This window comes from Micromys minutus, assembly GCF_963924665.1.
Source record: "Micromys minutus genome assembly, chromosome: 22".
Taxonomy (NCBI): Eukaryota; Metazoa; Chordata; class Mammalia; order Rodentia; family Muridae; genus Micromys; species Micromys minutus.
This window is the reverse complement of record NC_137957.1, coordinates 26,172,987-26,190,752: the sequence shown is the minus strand read 5'-3', so window position 1 is coordinate 26,190,752 and position 17,766 is coordinate 26,172,987. Positions and strand designations below refer to the sequence as shown.

The 17,766-nt window shown below is 36.1% G+C and overlaps 1 protein-coding gene across 2 annotated transcripts in view; it reads right to left on the bottom strand.

Annotated features, from left to right (window-relative positions):
- The window catches only part of ACSS3 (acyl-CoA synthetase short chain family member 3), a gene marked incomplete at its 5' end in the record, with an annotated part of 191,582 nt that overhangs the window by 13,606 nt on the left and 160,210 nt on the right, over positions 1–17,766 (bottom strand). For both annotated transcript variants that reach the window (XM_080935711.1, XM_080935710.1), the window contains 2 exons: positions 8,820–8,942; positions 12,022–12,103. In XM_080935711.1, the coding sequence (XP_080791837.1) occupies positions 8,820–8,942; positions 12,022–12,103 (205 nt within the window). The remainder of the gene's footprint in view (positions 1–8,819; positions 8,943–12,021; positions 12,104–17,766) is intronic.

The following is a 17,766-nucleotide window of genomic DNA, read 5'->3' as shown; positions in this document are numbered from 1 at the left end:
AATCAATCATTCCCTATGTCTTTCTGTGGCAACTGTGGGTCTCCATAGCAGGAAGAAGGAGGATCCTTTTCCAATTCATCTGTCAGTGGCATATTCTTGTACACGTAGGACCAGGATCTTCATCTGCATTCTCAGGATAGACTTAGAAAGTTTGTCACTACTTAATTTCAATAGTCATTTAACATTGTGTGGAACTGAAATTGCCAAGGTCTTTCAAGAGAACACAGCACTACCTGACAGTATATTCTATTATCTTGGAGTAATGCTCTGTCACCAATGGAAGGAGAGGCCTTTGGTCCAGCAAAATCTCATTTTCTGCTTTTCCCAGTGTAGGGGAATGCCAAGATGTTGAGGTGGAAGAGGGTGGTTGGGAGTGGAAGCATCTTCATAGAGGCAATGGGGGGGTAATATTGGAGGAAAGGGGTATCATCAGAGATGAAAATACAGAGAATACTCAATTTAAAAAAAAAAACAAAGAAAAGAAAATAGTACTTAATCAGACTGACCTTTCCTGGGAAAATTGTACTAAGATGCTGCCCTGGGCTTTCCAGGCATGGTGTTGACAGTGGATTTCCACCCTGCCAGGCATATTATTAGATTAATTAACAAACTGAAAAATAGCTACAAATGAAGGATGACCTTTGAGAGTCCAACTTTTTCCCCATGAACACTGTCTGAAGCATAAGACAAGCTGAGTAAAATGCCTCACACTGGCTCCTGCTCACATCATACTAACCCTGCACTAGGAAGTTGAAGTCCTACAGCTGATAAACAAGTTTAGCAAAGTGGCTGGATACAAAATTAACTCAAACAAATCAGTAGCCTTCCTATACTCAAAGGACAAACATGTGGAGAAAGAAATTAGGGAAAAGGTACCCTTCACAATCGTCACAAAAACTATGAAATAACTTAGTGTGACTCTAACTAAACAAGTGAAGGACATGTACGACAAGAACTTCAAACCTCTAAAGAAGGAAATTGAGAAGGATCTCAGAAAATGGAAAGATCTCCCTTGCTCATGGATTGGAAGATCAACATTTTAAAAATGGCCATCCTACCAAAAGCAATCTAAAGATTCAACGCAATCCCCATCAAAATTCCATCACAGTTCTTCATGGAATTGGAAAGATCAATGTGCAATTTCATATGGAACAACAAAAGACCCAGAATAGCGAAATCCATCCTCAACAACAAGAAAACATCTGCGGAAATCACTATCCCTGACCTCAAGCTATATTACAAGGCAATTGTGCTGAAAACTGCATGGTACTGGTACAGAAATAGGCATGTGGATCAATGAAATAGAATAGAAGATCCAGAAATGAGCCCTCATGTATATGGTCACCTGATTTTCGACAAAGGAGCCGTAAACATTCAATGGAAAAAAGACAGCCTATTCAACAAATGGTGCTGGTCCAACTGGCACTCAGCATGCAAAAGAATGAAAATAGACCCTTTCTTATCTCCTTGTAGAAAGCTCAAGTGTAAGTGGATCAAAGATCTCCACATTAAACCAGATACACTGAAACTATTAGATGAGAAAGTAGAGAAAACCTTAGAACACATAGGCACAGGAGAAAATTTTCTGAACAAAACACCAATGGCTCAAGCTCTAAGGTCAGAGATTAACAAATGGGACTTAATGAGATTGCACAGTTTCTGTAAGGCTAAGGACATCGTCAAGAAAACAAAACGGCAGCCAACAGAATGGGAAAAGATATTTACCAACTCCACATCAGATAGAGGCCTAATATCTAAGGTATACAAGGAACTCAAAAAGCTAGACACCAGCGAATCAAATAACCCCATTAAAAAATGAGGTACAGAACTAAACAAAACGTTCTCAGTTGAGGAATATCGAATGGCTGAGAAATATCTGAGGAAGTGCTCAACATCCTTAGTCATCAGGGAAATGCAAATCAAAACAACCCTGAGATTCCACCTCACACCAGTCAGATTGGCCAAGATCCAAAACTCAGATGACAACAGATGCTGGTGAGGTTGCGGAGAAAGAGGAACACTTCTCCACTGTTCGTGGGGTTGCAAACTAATACAACCACTCTGGAAATCAGGCTGGCGATACCTCAGAAAATTGGACATAATACTACCTGAAGACCCAGCTATTCCACTTCTGGGCATATACCCCAAAGACACCTTAGTACACAACAAAGATATATGCACCACAATGTTTATAGCAGCTCTATTTATAATAGCCAGAAGCTGGAAAGAACCCAGATGTCCTTCAGAAGATGAATGGATACAAAAATTGTGGTACATTTACACAATGGAATACTACTCAGCCATCAGAAACAATGACTTGACCAAATTCTTAAGAAAATGGCTGCATCTAGAGAATATCATTCTGAGTGAGATAACCCAGTCACAAAAGAACAGACATAATATGCAGTCACTGATAGTGGGATGCTAACCCCCAGAGGCTCCACTGCCCCAGAAACAACTCACAGACTGTAGGAAGTTCAAGAAATAAAGAAAACAAAACAAAACAAAAAATCTTTACACAACAAGAAAACTTTGACTATTTTCATGTTACATTTTGTTTTGCATGTATGTACTTTGTGCTCATTGTAACTATTGGGTTTTCGATGCATACTGTCAAACTTTTAAAAAGATCAAGTACTGACTATTCATACAGATGTATGTAAAAATTATTTTAAAATCCGAAAAAAATGTACTGACAAAAATTTATTGTATAATTTTACACAAAAATGCTTGAAATCTATACATTTATCTTTGTTTTGTAAAATAAAGATGTTAAAAAAAAAGAAAGAAAGAAAAGGAGACCACATGCAAAGCCAGATGGGTAATTTCAGTAATAAAATTAAAACTTGCACAAAACTCAAGTGAAAATCCTAGAAATTACCATATAACACAGACAAGCATGACTACAATAGGCTAAGCAACAGGCCTGGCTCAGAAAAAAACAACAATATAATAATAGTTATAATAAATTAATAAAATTTTTAAAAAGAAGCATAAAACAAACAAAAAAAAAGAAAGAAAAGGAAGTTAAAGTCACCATTTCATGGGAACACATTGAACTTCCTCCAACTTTCAAAGTTCTCCAGCCCCTTGCTAGGCTTTGAGAGATCAATCAGTGTTTTAAAATGATCTTACTACTGAGTAGTCAAGGAAGGCTATTTCTTGTACAGGAATCTGCAAGAATAATGTCCTTTTAAATTTATAAAAACGATGTGACAGCTCCATTTTCTTGTATCAAAAATGGAAAGAACACATTTTTCTCAAATATTTCTGACAGCAATTTTTCTTAGACTGCAGATTTTATGCTCGCTAATTTAATACCATTAGAAATTTTTATTTAGCCTTTTAATTGGTTATCCAATACCAAGAACTCAGCCCTAAAACCTTATATACACAAGCAGTATTAAACAGACCCAGAAATATGAATATAAATATTTTATATATACTATAATTTTATTATATTATACTATATGTACTAAGTATATATTATATATACATATATATGTATGTATATATATGTATATATATATATATATATATATATATAAAGAGAGGTAGATCAATAATAGAGATGAGATGAAAATAGAAATGGTTTAGAGTTACATGAGAAGAGGCTATGGATGTGAAATAAAGTTTCTTGAGAGGGGCTTAAAAAAGTAAAATGTAAAAGAAACTAATATTACTATATTTTAATTTAACAACTTAAATAGAAAAATATTAAAAGTTTTACTTTAGTAAAACTAAAAATAATAGGTATTTTTACCCTATTAAAAAACATCCAATTAGTTACTACTTCTATAGAAATAGGTCTTTGAGTACACTCAGAACCTTGCATTCTTTTGAAACACACTAAAACAAAAACTTATAAATTATAAACTATAAATAAATTAAAAACTATAAATTATAAAGCATAAACTTATAAATTATAAAATTATAGCCATGTAAAAACATGTCACATTCTGTTTCTAAAAGTGTTAAGATCTGAGCCTTCCTCACAAAAAAAAAAAAAAAAAAAAAAAAAAAAAAAAAAACTTTAGAAAATAAATAGTAAAATTGCATATTTCAATAAGAGAGAGTAAAATCATTGGGGAGAACTTTGCAGGCAACCACTGTACATTAATTTTCTAAGAGACTTTATCAGGAAAATGCCAATGTCATTGAGTCTACAGAAGATTACAAATTAAGGAAAAACTAGCCAGATATTAAATGAAGTGATTAAGTCTTATTAAGTATAAATATTCAATAACAGTTCATCATTGATTTATGTGGAGAGAGATGTTACATTAAAAGGCTAAGAAATATTCTAAGACCCTGTAACAATGTTTCTGGTGGAAGTCAACACCCTGACCTGTTTTTTTCATTTTTCCACTTTATCTGCTTATTTCAGCTTGTCTAAACTCTGCTGTTACACACAGCGAGAGGGATAACAGCAGAGACATAAAAATTCACAAGGTATAATGAATGCAATAATGGTTTTCATTCTAAAAGCAAAAAAACTACAAAAATTGGCTGATAAAAGCTGTGTAAATGGTGTCTTCATATTCTGATTAGGTGGGATACAAGTCAAATGCATAAGACTTTTGGTGTTAATCTTCTAGGAGCAAGAAATAGAAATTAAATGTTCATGCAACCACAACCACCATCTGACAACTTTTTAAAATATTTGAAGCAAAATGTCCTATTGCAGGTTATAAGAAAATGCTCCCATTTAAAAATAAGATAATGTTATTATAATACAAAATGATGGTTGCATGCATACCACACTGACCAACTCTAAAGGAAAAAGTCATCATCAGTACAATAAAAATTAAATTTTAAAATTAAGTTTTAAAATTTGCTGACTTTGGACAGGGCCAATAGAGAGGATGAACCTGCCAATTATAAGAAGAATGGAGCTTGTGAAACTTCTGATCTTTATTCACTGATTGTTTGATCACGTGAGAATAAATATTCTCCATCACTAAATTGTTTTTCATTTACTCCATGTAATAATAGAACTACTCTGGAGGTTTTGCTATAGGAAAAATTTGCATAACTAGATTTACCTTGCCTTTTCTAATTACAACAAACTCTGACAAGCTTTTTATAATAAGATTTGTGCTTACAAAATACCTATATTTTACATATATACAAATATAGTTTACATATACACAAATGGCAAATTAAGGCAACTATATGTTTTATGGACTGTTTCCTGAAACTCTCAGACACCAACAATATACATATTACCTTCTTTAAGTTTAGTGCTTTAGAAGTTATGATTTGAAGCTGTTTTGCAAACTTGATATAAAATTAGCTATTTTTTTTCATTTCCTCTTTTCTAGGCTTGGTTTTTATTTTTATTTGATATATCTCTTATGTGCAATGACGGATGTTAGAGGAAATCTTTACTGGAATTCCTGCCTACTTTGTCAGTGTGCACTGCCCTTCACCTCTCCTGTTATTTCTGTCTGCATCTTCCTCCTCCCTCTTCCTAAAGAAATACATTCTTTTTCTAATCTGTGGAAGTTCTAATAGGTACATACAAAAGAAATTTTTTAAAGGGGAAGAAAACAAAGCAAAAATCAACAAGCCCAAAATCAACAAACCAACAAATAAAATCTGCTCTGTCTTGCCAGAGGCCAACAAGGAAGTGTAAAGGAGCTTTGGAATAGGCTTAATCTTATCTACTGAACCAGGTCTGATTCCAGACCACAACACTCTTCACACTTTACACCAAGGGAACACAAAGTAAGCCAAATCCCTCTCTCTCTCTCTCTCTCTCTCTCTCTCTCTCTCTCTCTCTCTCTCTCTCTCTCTCTCTCTCTCTCTCTCTCTCTGTCTTTTCCCTTCATGATCAAACAGCACATTCTATGGAAGAGAGAGAGGAAATGTTTCTCTACTAAAAACAAAGGAGAGGCTCATGATTAATTTTCTTCCCCATCGGGATCTATTAGACCCCAAGAATAGATCTTTGTAGACTTGCCCTGATCTTCTCCAGGAAATGACAAGATTAATACAGACCTGTATCTGTCCTCTCCCTATTGGTATCATACTTAAGAACACCAGGGAAGAACTCAGGTAACACAGTGGCACAGTGGAGTGTCCGCTGATCACATAAAAGACCAGCTAGCTGTGCAAGAACAGGAAGCTAGAGTGAATAAAGACTTGGCATTTGGATTTTGTAGTTTGTTTTAAATTCAGTACTTTATCCTGGCGGCCAATCTCAGTACAAAGCAAAAATTTCAATGTTTATTGGTTGGAGATGGGTGTTACACTAAAAAGCCGAGGCATGGGGCAGGTCTCTGCAGGAAAACTCTGAAGGCAAAAGAGAAAGACAATCACACTCACCTGGAACAAAAACCTGTAAGACCAAGTGCAAGGGTAGAAAACCCCGGTGTGAAGTGGATAAAATGGTGGTGGCTCAATATGGAGGAGTCTGAGAGCTGAAAACGTCACAGAGAACCCTGCCCTCAGAACATCTCAGTTTCATGTCAAAGAGAAAGACAATCCCCTCGTGCTACAGGTACCAAATAAAGAAACACAAGACTTTGAAAGACTTCAGAACTTTCTGCTTTTCTATGTAAGCCATACATTAAAACAAAACAAAACAAAAACAAAAACCAAACAAACAAAACCTGGCCTTACCACAGCCTAACCTGATGGGTTATATCTAAGTTAACCCTCCTCTAGCTACCCCTTTTTGGCTTTCACTACTCTAGTGTTACATGGGAAATTTCCTCTAGTTCCCAAAGAGCATAAAAACAAGAATAAGAACCTAAGATTTAAAAAGAGAAAGAAACTACATTCACAGACAGTATGGGTGTACACACACAATATTAATTTACCTAAAACAAAAATATCTATTTAGAATTAATTACATAGTGTTAGCAAAATAGCTGAGTACTTAAAAGTTTAGCAGTCTGTATTAGTGTTCCCAAACTACTTTAAAAATATACCCTACCTTCCATAGATAAACATCATGTGTTCGACTATGGATCTGCTGAAATATGTTCACCAGATATATTATGGACACATAAAATATGAAAAAGTACTTACAGTAATAAGGAAACACACAAAGCTGATGGGTTAGAAAGTCAAAGTCATTTAGATATAAATTTTCCCAAGGCAACTGATAGATTTAAAAACTATAACAATCAATGTCAGTGAATGGATTCATCATAGCTAGAGAAAAGCTCATTGTGTCTGTAAAAGTTAAAGAGTTGGAGCTGCTAAACTGATGTTGAGAAAGAGCTTCTAATGCAGAGAACATATTATTGGATCGTAAGATACCCTTGAGGGCTGCAGTATCAACACAGGGGACAAGACTGACACCTAGACTAAGGAAACATATGAGCTAAAGTACAGACCATTCAAGTACCATCATTGATTTGTGGCAGATAAGGCAGTGAGTGCCTCTTCACCTTCCTAATGCTGTCACCCTTTAATACAGTTCCTTCTGTTGTGTTGACCTCCAATGATAAAATGATTTTCATTGCTACTTCATAGCTGTAATGTTGCTATGGTAATGGATTATAATGAAAATACTTCTCTCTTAGGTGAACCATGTGAAAGGGTTGTGACCCAAAGGTTGAGAACCACTGAGTGAAGGCTTTATCTTGGGAAAGGGAAAATGATACCAGATTAAAAAGAACTAAGAAAAACACTAACCATGCTTTTAAAACAAGACAAGCATATTTTTCAAACACTCCATTTTATATATAGATAGTAAGCACACAAAACTTCAACATTATTAATTGTTACCTCCATGAAAACAAACACAATGAAGTACTATTATACACCTACTTAAATGGTTTAAAACTAATAACAAAATCAAGTTCTAAAAGGATAAAAAAAATAAAAATAAAAAAGATAAAAAAATAATTACCTGATGTCAATGGGTATACAAAATTTATATATGCTCAAGAAGAGTTTGGCACTTTATCATAACTGTAGTTAAGTACTCCATATAACTTAGTAAATATGCTCTAAATATTTAGCCTATGACAATAAAATGGTTGTTACCCAAGGAACCTAAAACTGAATGTCCAACACAAGAACAAACAAGAATTTCAATAGATAAATAGATACATTACTTATCAGAACATACTGAAACACAATATGGAAGTCCACAGCAATTTCAGTAGACTAGCAACACAGCAGTCTATGAGAAATACCCAAGTGTCAAAGGTTACAATACTGTATTTATGACATTAATATGAAATTTTTAATTAGGTATTATTTTAGGAGCAAAGAAAAATCCAGGGCTGTCAAGAGTTATGAGGATCAGAATATAAAGATGATATTAAAAATTTGAGCCATATTGTTGAAATTCTCTATTATGTCTGCTAATGATGGATACAAATCTAAAAGTTCAGATTTTATATAGTGAAATATATTTACCCTATTTTATTAATGATTTAAATGGTCAAAGAACAACTTTTGATATTTGTATAAATTACACTGGGAAATAAAAGCTTTCCAAGTATTGAAAGAAAAAGATCAACTCACCTGAAGGCTAAAAACAAGCCTAATTACAAAAGAACATTAGCCATGATGCTGGAAGTGGTCCAGTATCAGGCAACAAGCACAAAACATTCACTGGCATTTCCACAAAGGACAAGTATGACTCACCTAGTATGTAGGCAAGAAAAAGTGGAAGTGGATAATTGAAAGTCCACATGGGCCCAAGAGGCAGAAAGACACAGAGAGGTGGGAATTAGGAGAAAAAGAGCCCAGCCTTTCTTACAAAGAAAGGCATGATTAGTTTCCAGGTGAGCCTCAGCACTTCTTTCATTTATCAGGGTACATAGTCACAGAACAGCAATGTTCATGGATACCTCCTCAATAGCCCCTGCGGAAATCCTGTGGCCTGCAACGTTGATCACGTCATCCACTCGGGACATAACGTATAGGTAGCCCTCCTCATCCATGTAGCCAGCATCCATAGTGTCATAGTATCCCTGAAAATGACAACACATATATTTAGTTAGCATGCAGTGCTGGGTTAAGGTGTGGTTATTTTAGAGCTGGGTAAAATTTAAAATGTGACCTAAATAGATTTATTGTGAGCACTCAACTATTTTCACAGGGTTTTGAGATTAAATGGCTTCTAGTTTTGAATCCAAACGAGACTGATTTTGCTCCTCTGACAAGAAGAAAGAAGTTGAAATACCCTTATATGTTCAAGCTCAGTATTTGAACTTAGAATTCTAACATTTGTGAATCCAAACTTTTTTTTTAATGGAGGAGCAATGGCTCGAGAATTCTGATGTATTTTGATGTTACAAGACATTTTTTTTTAATAAAGTTATCTCAAATTGTAAATATTTCAAAAGCTCTCTGTAGATATTACAGAAATGGGAGGCAAATTCACCCTGGGGATTACTGACAACTAGAGCTTGAGGAGACTGGACTCTCCTCCTGACATTATTGGCCCTGACCCCAGAACTGACCATGTAAAACTGAAAGAGGTAGCAAGGTAGGGATCTCCTGCAAACTGCAACTGTGGCCAACTGAAGGAAGGTCTCCTAATTTATACTGATGCTAAATCCAGGTTAACATGGATTCATGAAACCATGGACATTATTAACAGCATGGGAACACAGAGAAATGCCAGTGAGCCATAATCTAACTTATATTCTTATTAAAGAGTATTCTTATATTAAATGGACTTGGCCACCACAGACATCAGGTCAGAATAAAGCCAATGAGATGCCATAGGAAGGATACTAAGGACCCATCTTCTGACTCAGCTGCTGCCACTATCTTTCTGGAGAAATAACTGCAAGTCCCTTTATGTGCCTCAAAACAACAAAGATTTATATAGTCCCCTACTACCACATCTATAGAATAAGCCAGCTGATCTGAGATCCAGGAACCTGGAGAAGTATTTAAAAACTTTCATCAATGGAAAAGTAAGTTGGGGATTTTGTACTGACCATGTGAAATGGTGAGAAATTCAACACAGACACCAGATTCTCTTCCTCTTCAATGAAGCTATGATGAGGGACTCAAACCATGAAATCAAGAAGGTGAGGTAATTTATGGTAAGGATCCTGGATAAAGCAGTGTTGGGGAAAATTGCTCAGGGTACATCACTTCAGAAAATCCTTTGACAAATTGTACTATGGTCTCATTTTTCTTTTCTTGAGAAAAGAAATTATGGGTGAATTGTAAAACCATTTTACTGGGGTCCAGATTTAGAGATTTGATGAAATCTATAATCAAAAGATGGAAGAAACCTTTGCATTCTGCAAAGGACTCTGATCAAGATATGAAGATAGATAGATATTAAAAACAGGGAGGCTGGCTGCAAGCCTTAATCACTAAAGGAAGCTCTGCAAGCATAGTGTAAATGCTAAATATTATGGCTCACATTCTATGATTATTAACATCCTTTACAATTTTAAAAAAGAACAAGAAAATAAAAAACAGAAAGTCACTAATTTATTGACATTGGGATAAACTTAGCAAAGCTAAGTTTAATAAATTAATAAATTCAGCAAAGCTTAATAGCCAGTATGAAATATAATATTTCAAAATATCAAAGTAACACATCTTTGCTGGTTACAAATCACAATAGAAAGAAAAATCAAGAATAAGAAGTGCAAAGACAAAAACATATTTTTAATACTTCCAATTTACTTGATAGTCATATTTAAGCATTGTCTCCAAAACAAATCTAAAGTATCAACTATTTGTATTTCTTAACCTTTTTAAAACTTGGTATGATCCTCTCTTAAATGAACTAATACAGTCTTTCTTACCAGACTTCAGTGAACTATACAAAATTGTGTGTGAAGTGGAAGGCAGAATGAGATGCACCATAAGTCCTTGGGAATTGTAGTTCTTATCACATCCTACCATCTAGAAAAGACCATCTAGGAAAGACCATCTAGAAAAACAGTGAAGGGGAGGCCATGTTGGTCCCAGCCTCAACCCAAACTCATCTAAGTTGCATGAACTAAGTTGCCTGACACATGCTTTAATTAATCATGTAGTCAGGAAACAAGGCAAAATGGTGAGGTGTTTCATGGAGTTTAGCCATGCACTTAGGTTTTGATCTTAAAGGTAAGTATGCTGAACCACATCACATACTACTTGTCATTATCAGGTGATAATGAATTGTATTGGTATTCTAATGAATTACATGTGGCCCATGATATAGACTGAATTGGGTGACTTGAGTCAAATGATACTGCTGCCATACCTGACCAGGAGAATGTTTAATCATGTCTCTTGAGGTCACTTGACTCTGAGATGACTTTCTAAAGAAAGCCATCTTACTCCTTGTCACTTACCTAGGTAAGTGGGGCGTTCATCTTTTTCTCACACACAATAATGATGAAATGCTAAGTACCTGGACTCACTGTTTTTATAATAGTCTCATCATTCATTCATTTCTACCTGGCACATAATAAGAACAAGGTGAGGGTAAGATGCAGATTGCACTATCAAAAGGGTTGATAAATGAATGACACTCTGACAAACAGGAAGAGAAACTACTCATCCAGGTTATTGGGGCAAAGGGCAGGAATTTAAGTATACTGTCTCTAATGACTTCTTTATTTAAAAATAAAATAATATTTAAACAGAAACAAGGTTAAGGGAAACTGTCAAAAGCAGATATTAGGACAGAAATACATTAGATTTAACTCATACAACTAAGTATAGAGAAGACTGGGGTTCCTAATGACTTTCTAACTCTGACTGGATTCCTGCCTCCAGTCTATGTAGAAGATTACAATAGTAAGAGCAGAATTATTGGAGTCTAATTTTACTGGTTTTAATTTTTAAATATTCTGATATCATAGTAAAAGTGGATGAAAACTTTCTGAGTGTAGAGACTGATGACATTTATCCACATAACTTATCTGGACAAATCTGACTTGGCCATTGTTATTATCTCTGAGATCTGAAAACTGGCATTTAGAAACTTGAGGAGTTCTTTTTGATCTCTGATGCTGGAAGCAAGTTGCTCCAGTGACTAGCAAACAACTAAAAGCACATAGAAGTTTTAAAGTGTATGCAAGCTCTTACAGGAAATTTCTCAAAATATAGATGCCTGAAGGCTTCCTGATTCTTCCAGAGTCCTGAAAAAGCCCCAGGTGGTAATGGCAACCTTAAATACAAAGAAGATAAAATTACCGTGAACAAAATCATAAAGAGAGTCAATAATAACTGTTAATATTACTAAATACTGGAATAAAATAATAAAATAATTCATTCAAATGCACACTCTATTTTTGCTGAGAAGATCATGCTTAATTTGAGGGCAATTAAAGTCCATAACATAATACAATTATTAAAATATTATAGTTTCTTCACAGGAGAAATGCAGACGCAATATACACATGAACACATACACAGCATTTTGATACAAATGAACAACTTATTTCGGCAGAAACCATAATAACGTGCAACTGATCAAACAAAACAAGTCAATTTCTTTCTGAGGAAAAACCCTGTTTTATAGGAAAGTAGCTTCATTCATTGAAAAGAAACAAAGTATCAGTTTTCAACTTTGTTTGAATAATGGAATATTTTCAGTTAGATAGTATACATTTTTTTCTTTCCAATCTTTATTCCTCCCCACTTAAAGTTGCTTTTCACTGAATGCCGTTCTTTCTTCTCATGACCATTGAGAACTGTATATTTATGACTCTAATGAGCACATGGAAATATGGAACATAAGTGATACAAGGTTCTTTATTTCTCCCCTGCACAACCAATTCCATCACATATTTCATTCTGTCCTTTACACTATCAAATTTGCACAGAAAGGCTTAACCTCTAGTACTGATGATCTGTGCTTATATAAATCTGAATAAATTTTTATAGCTCCTAATAAAATGTGCCTAGGACTCAAGAACTTTACTGGACACAGAAAAAATTTAGATGCTTTATAATTTGAAAATTTAGATAAGATACAACATGAAGACTTTCAACTCATTCAGTTAATTTTTTTTAACTAAATCAAGTGATGATTTCACAACTTTATTACAGAGAAAAGGGAAGGTAAGGCAGATGGGGCTATTGCCCACGTGAGGCAACAAGTGACATCCACCCCACACAGAGTTTCCTTTTGGGCATGAGATGAGGCAAGATAGTCAGAAGGGACTCGTACACTGACATTGGTCCCCACTTGTATCACATGCTGTTAATACAAGTGGGGACAGCTATGACCAGGAACCTGGGCACCCAAGCTGACACTTCCCTTTCCAACCAAGTTCAGGGGGCTCATGGTTGTCTCAACTTTCCCCTCACTAAGACTTTGGATTTCTTAAAAGCAATAGGAATGTGCTATTATTTCAGGATGTTAAGTCAGTATAGAAAATGTGTGTGAAAGCGTTCAGTTATCAGAATGCAGAACAACAGCCAAAGCTACAGAAATGCTTACTCTTGGCTAAGTGCTGCAGCCCTTAACCATTATTGCTCATCTTTAATCTGCTTGAATGCAGCAGGCTGAAGGTGATACGCCCCCTAGGCTCTTTCAAATGATGTACTACCCTAATTCTGCTAAAGTACCATGTAAATACTTTTGCTTCATCCATTTGTTTTTGATCAACATGTTAACATTTTGCAAAAAGGATTAAAGTCAATTTTAAACAACTAAAACATAACAACAGAATAATTTTTAATGATCAAGCTAAGGGCATCTTGAAGATGCCAAAAGGAGAAAAGTAAAACAGACATTAAGTGGAAAATCAAATCCCACCAAGGGCCAGGGGGAACGGCAATAATCCGTGAAACAGATGACCTGTTAAATTAATGAGAATAACTCCGATGGGGGGGCACACTGAAAAGGTCATTTTTAGCTGCTCCTTCAGAAAACATATCATGGCACTGAACCCTTCTAACCTTCTTAGTGGCATTTTTGGACAGACAACACAAGTTTCCAAAATAACTTCTCTATTACATTGCAGAAAAGGGGAAGAAAATAAAGCTTTGGTATTAAATGATGGCCCACCTCCAAGCTGCTGTAGTATTAGAGGATTGGCACATGGGAATATAGGCCCACACACCTATGCCCAGATTCTCCATCATGAGACCAGTGTATACTGAGGAGCATATTGTTAAACAAGTGTTTTTCTTACTCTATATGTACAAAACACACAATCTGATACACAGCATTTATATAGCTTCCTCACATTCCAACTGTGTGTGTGCATGCACATTCGAACACACACACCTAACTCATCTCTTATTATAATGAAGTGCTTGTCCAGGTTTATGGTAAACCATCTCTTCCCTTTAAGGCCCTATCATGTTAGATCTTCACACATATTATCTCGGTTTGATCTAATGCTCTCCCTTTCACCTTGAAGCTTGATTCATTACCCTTCCATCCTAATAAACCTCAACCCCAGAAAAATATCATAAATTATGTGTCAGCCTCCTTTTTGGACCAACAACTTATGTTTCCTTGTGTTGTATTTAAGAGAGGTTGTAGAAAGATGGCAAGGTGTACTTTTGAACTGAAATAGCAGAGCTGTCATTTATTATGTTGATAAAGTCATGGTGGCTGAGATAGTCTAATGTCTGCTGAAGTGCTAATGTCTGTAATCCAAGCACTTAGAAGGTAAAGCCATGGGGGACCGGTAGTTCAAGAGCAGCTTTGGTTTGACATCCACACATGAAAAAATAAATAAATGATAATACTAAGTCTAGAAGTTTTGACAATAAACCCACATGGACAGAAGTGGCTCAGAAAGTATAAAAAGCTTAAAAATTAGTGGGACATTCAAGGTAGACTTTATGGAAAAGGTAGAAGAAAATTTAAGAAAACAACATCCATCTAGGTAAATTAAGTACTAGGAGAACATATTATCTATGGATAAAAGTCTAAAAAAAAACTAATAGTGACCAAGAATTACACAAGGTCAAATGAATGACAAACTTTGCTTTCTTTCTTTTTTTATTAAGTTGGATACTTTCTTTACTTAAATTTCAAATTTTATCCCCTTTCCCGGTTTCCCCTCTGGAAACCTCTATGCCATCCCTCTTCCCATTGCCTTTATGAGAGTGCTCCCCCACCAACCCATTCCCTCCCATCTCCCTGCCCCAGCATTCCCCTACACTGGGGCATAGAGCCTTCACAGGGCCAAGAACCTCTCCTCTCCTTGATTCCTGATAAGGCCATTCTCTGCTACATATACTGCTGGAGTCATGAGTCTCTCCATGTGTACTTTGTAGTTGGTGGTTTAGTCTCTGGGAGCTCTGGTGAGTTTGGCTGGTTGATATTGTTGTTCTTCCTGTGGGGTTGAAAACCCCTTCAGCTCCTTCAGTACTGTTTCTAACTCCTCCATTTGTGAGCCCATTCTTAGTCCAGTGATTGGTTGAAAGCATCCGGCTCTGTATTTCTCGGGCTCTGACAGAGCATCTCAGGAGACAGCTGTATCAGCCACCTGTCAGCATGCACTTCTTGGCATCCACAATATTGTCTGGGTTTGGTGACAGTACACAGGATGGATCCCTGTAGTCTCTGGATGGCCTTTTCTTTAGTCTGTGCTGCAAACTTTGTCTATGTATTTCCTTCTGAGAGTATTTAGTTCCCCCTTTTAAGAAGGACTGAAGCTTTCACTCTTTGTTCTTCCAAGTTCTTGTGCTTCATGTGTCTGTGGATTGTATCATGGGTAATCTGAGTTTTGAGCTATTATCCACTTATCAGTAAATGCGAACCATGTGTGTTCTTTTGTGACTGGGTTACCTCACACAAGATGATATTTTATAGTTCCATCCATTTGCCTAAGAATTTTATAAAGTCATTGTTTATAATAGCTGAGTAGTACTCCATTGTGTAAATGTACCACATTTTCTGTATCCATTCCTCTGTTGAAGGACATCTGGGTTCTTTCCAGCTTCTGTCTATTATAAACAAGGCTGCCACGAACATAGCAAAGCATATGTCCTTGTTTTATGTTAGAGCACCTTTGGGTATATGCTCAGGAGTAGTATAGCTGGGTCAGTACTATGTCTACTTTTCTGAGAAACCACCAGCTGATTTCCAGACTGGTTGTACCAGCTTGCAATCCTACCAGTGGAAGAGTGTTCCTCTTTCTCCACATCCTTGCCAGCATCTGCTGTTGACTGAGTTTTTCATCTTAGCCATTCTGACTGGTGTAGGTGGAATCTCAGAGAATCAAATATTTTGATTTGCATTTTCCTGATGACTAAGGATATTGAGTATCCAGTTCTTTATCTAATGATGAAACTTAGTATCTGAGTGAGAGATTTTGAAGATTCTTAGGATTTTCATTTCTGGAATGTAGGCCAGAAAACAGAAAGAGGTACAGGAGCAAGCATGAGTTGAATATATGAAGACTGTAACCTTGGCTTTGTTTTGGTTTGCTGAGACAGTATCTGACTGCATGACTGTGGCTGGCCTGGAACTCTATATGTAGAGCAAGGTGGCCTCAAGTTTAAGAGATTCACCTGCCTCTGCCTCTGCCTCTCTGCCTCTCTGCCTCTCTGCCTCTCTGCCTCTCTCTGCCTCTCTGCCTCTCTCTGCCTCTCTGCCTCTCTCTGCCTCTCTGCCTCTCTGCCTCTCTCTACCTCTCTGCCTCTCTGCCTCTCTCTGCTTCTGCTTCTGCCTTTTTGCCTCTCTCTGCTTCTGCCTTTGCCTCTCTCCGCCTCTCTACCTCTCTGCCTCTCTGCCTCTGCTTGCCTCCTGAGTACTGAGGTTAAAAGCCTATGCTAACACACCTGGCTTACACTACCCTTACGAATATGTAGTGTACTTAGTTAGCTAGGAGAGATGCTGCTTAGTGGCTTAATTGAGGAAGTAGTTTGTGGAGAGAAAAAGGAAGGTATGAGAAGCAAAGGGGTACCAGAGGGATCATTCACCTGTTACAGTAATTCACAAATTCACACTTGTGTTAAGTCAGGCATTTATTTTCTTCATTAATTTAGTTCACTTCCTATTTCCTCCATGCTTGCTTTCCTTTTTCAGTGTGCCATGCATCAATAATGCATCGGAATAAGATATGATCTCTGATGCATGGAGTTCCTGGCATAAAGTGACGTGTAAAAATTTAATATTTAAAAATACAAATAGCAGGAAGGCTATAGTTAATGGTGCCTTCTCTGTGAAGCAATGTAAAAGATACTTTGAAAAGAATAATTTACCGCAGTTATTTGAACTCTGTACTTCCAGAGGCTTCCAGAATAAAATTTTTATCTATACTTAAGATGTGCATTGCTAAAAATAAGTAGAACTATCTCAAGTCAGTAAAACACCTCAAGAAAACAGCTTAATTCTTCACAAATCCAACATTCTTTTAAGATAAAGCAGTGGAATGCTCTCTGTTTTTCTCTAAGAGGCTATGGTTGGCATCTCAATAAATTCAGATGATTTTTTCTGGAATATTAAAAAGGTGTTTAAGCAGGAAACCTTGAGGTAAGTAAGACACATTGTGTCAACAAAGAAAAACACAACAGAAAAATTCAGAGCTGAAAATATTTGTGATATATGTATGTGATATATGTATGTGATATGCAATTATTCCCTGTGATAATGGCAAAATGAGGCCCTTTTCAGACATTATACAAAATGAACACCAGACCCTAGGCTGGAAGAAATGAGAGCTGAAATAATACTCCAATGATCTTATTAGTTTCTGTTCTCATTCTTCAAATTCTCCTACCCTGTGATGCTTTCTTTAGCTCTTGCAAGCAGAGTGAAATTAGATTCTTTTTCTCTAATTTTAAATTAGTAGTTTAGTTTAGATAATAATACCCTTTTCAAAGAGACCATACGGAATGGGGAAAGAGGAATAGCCAAGG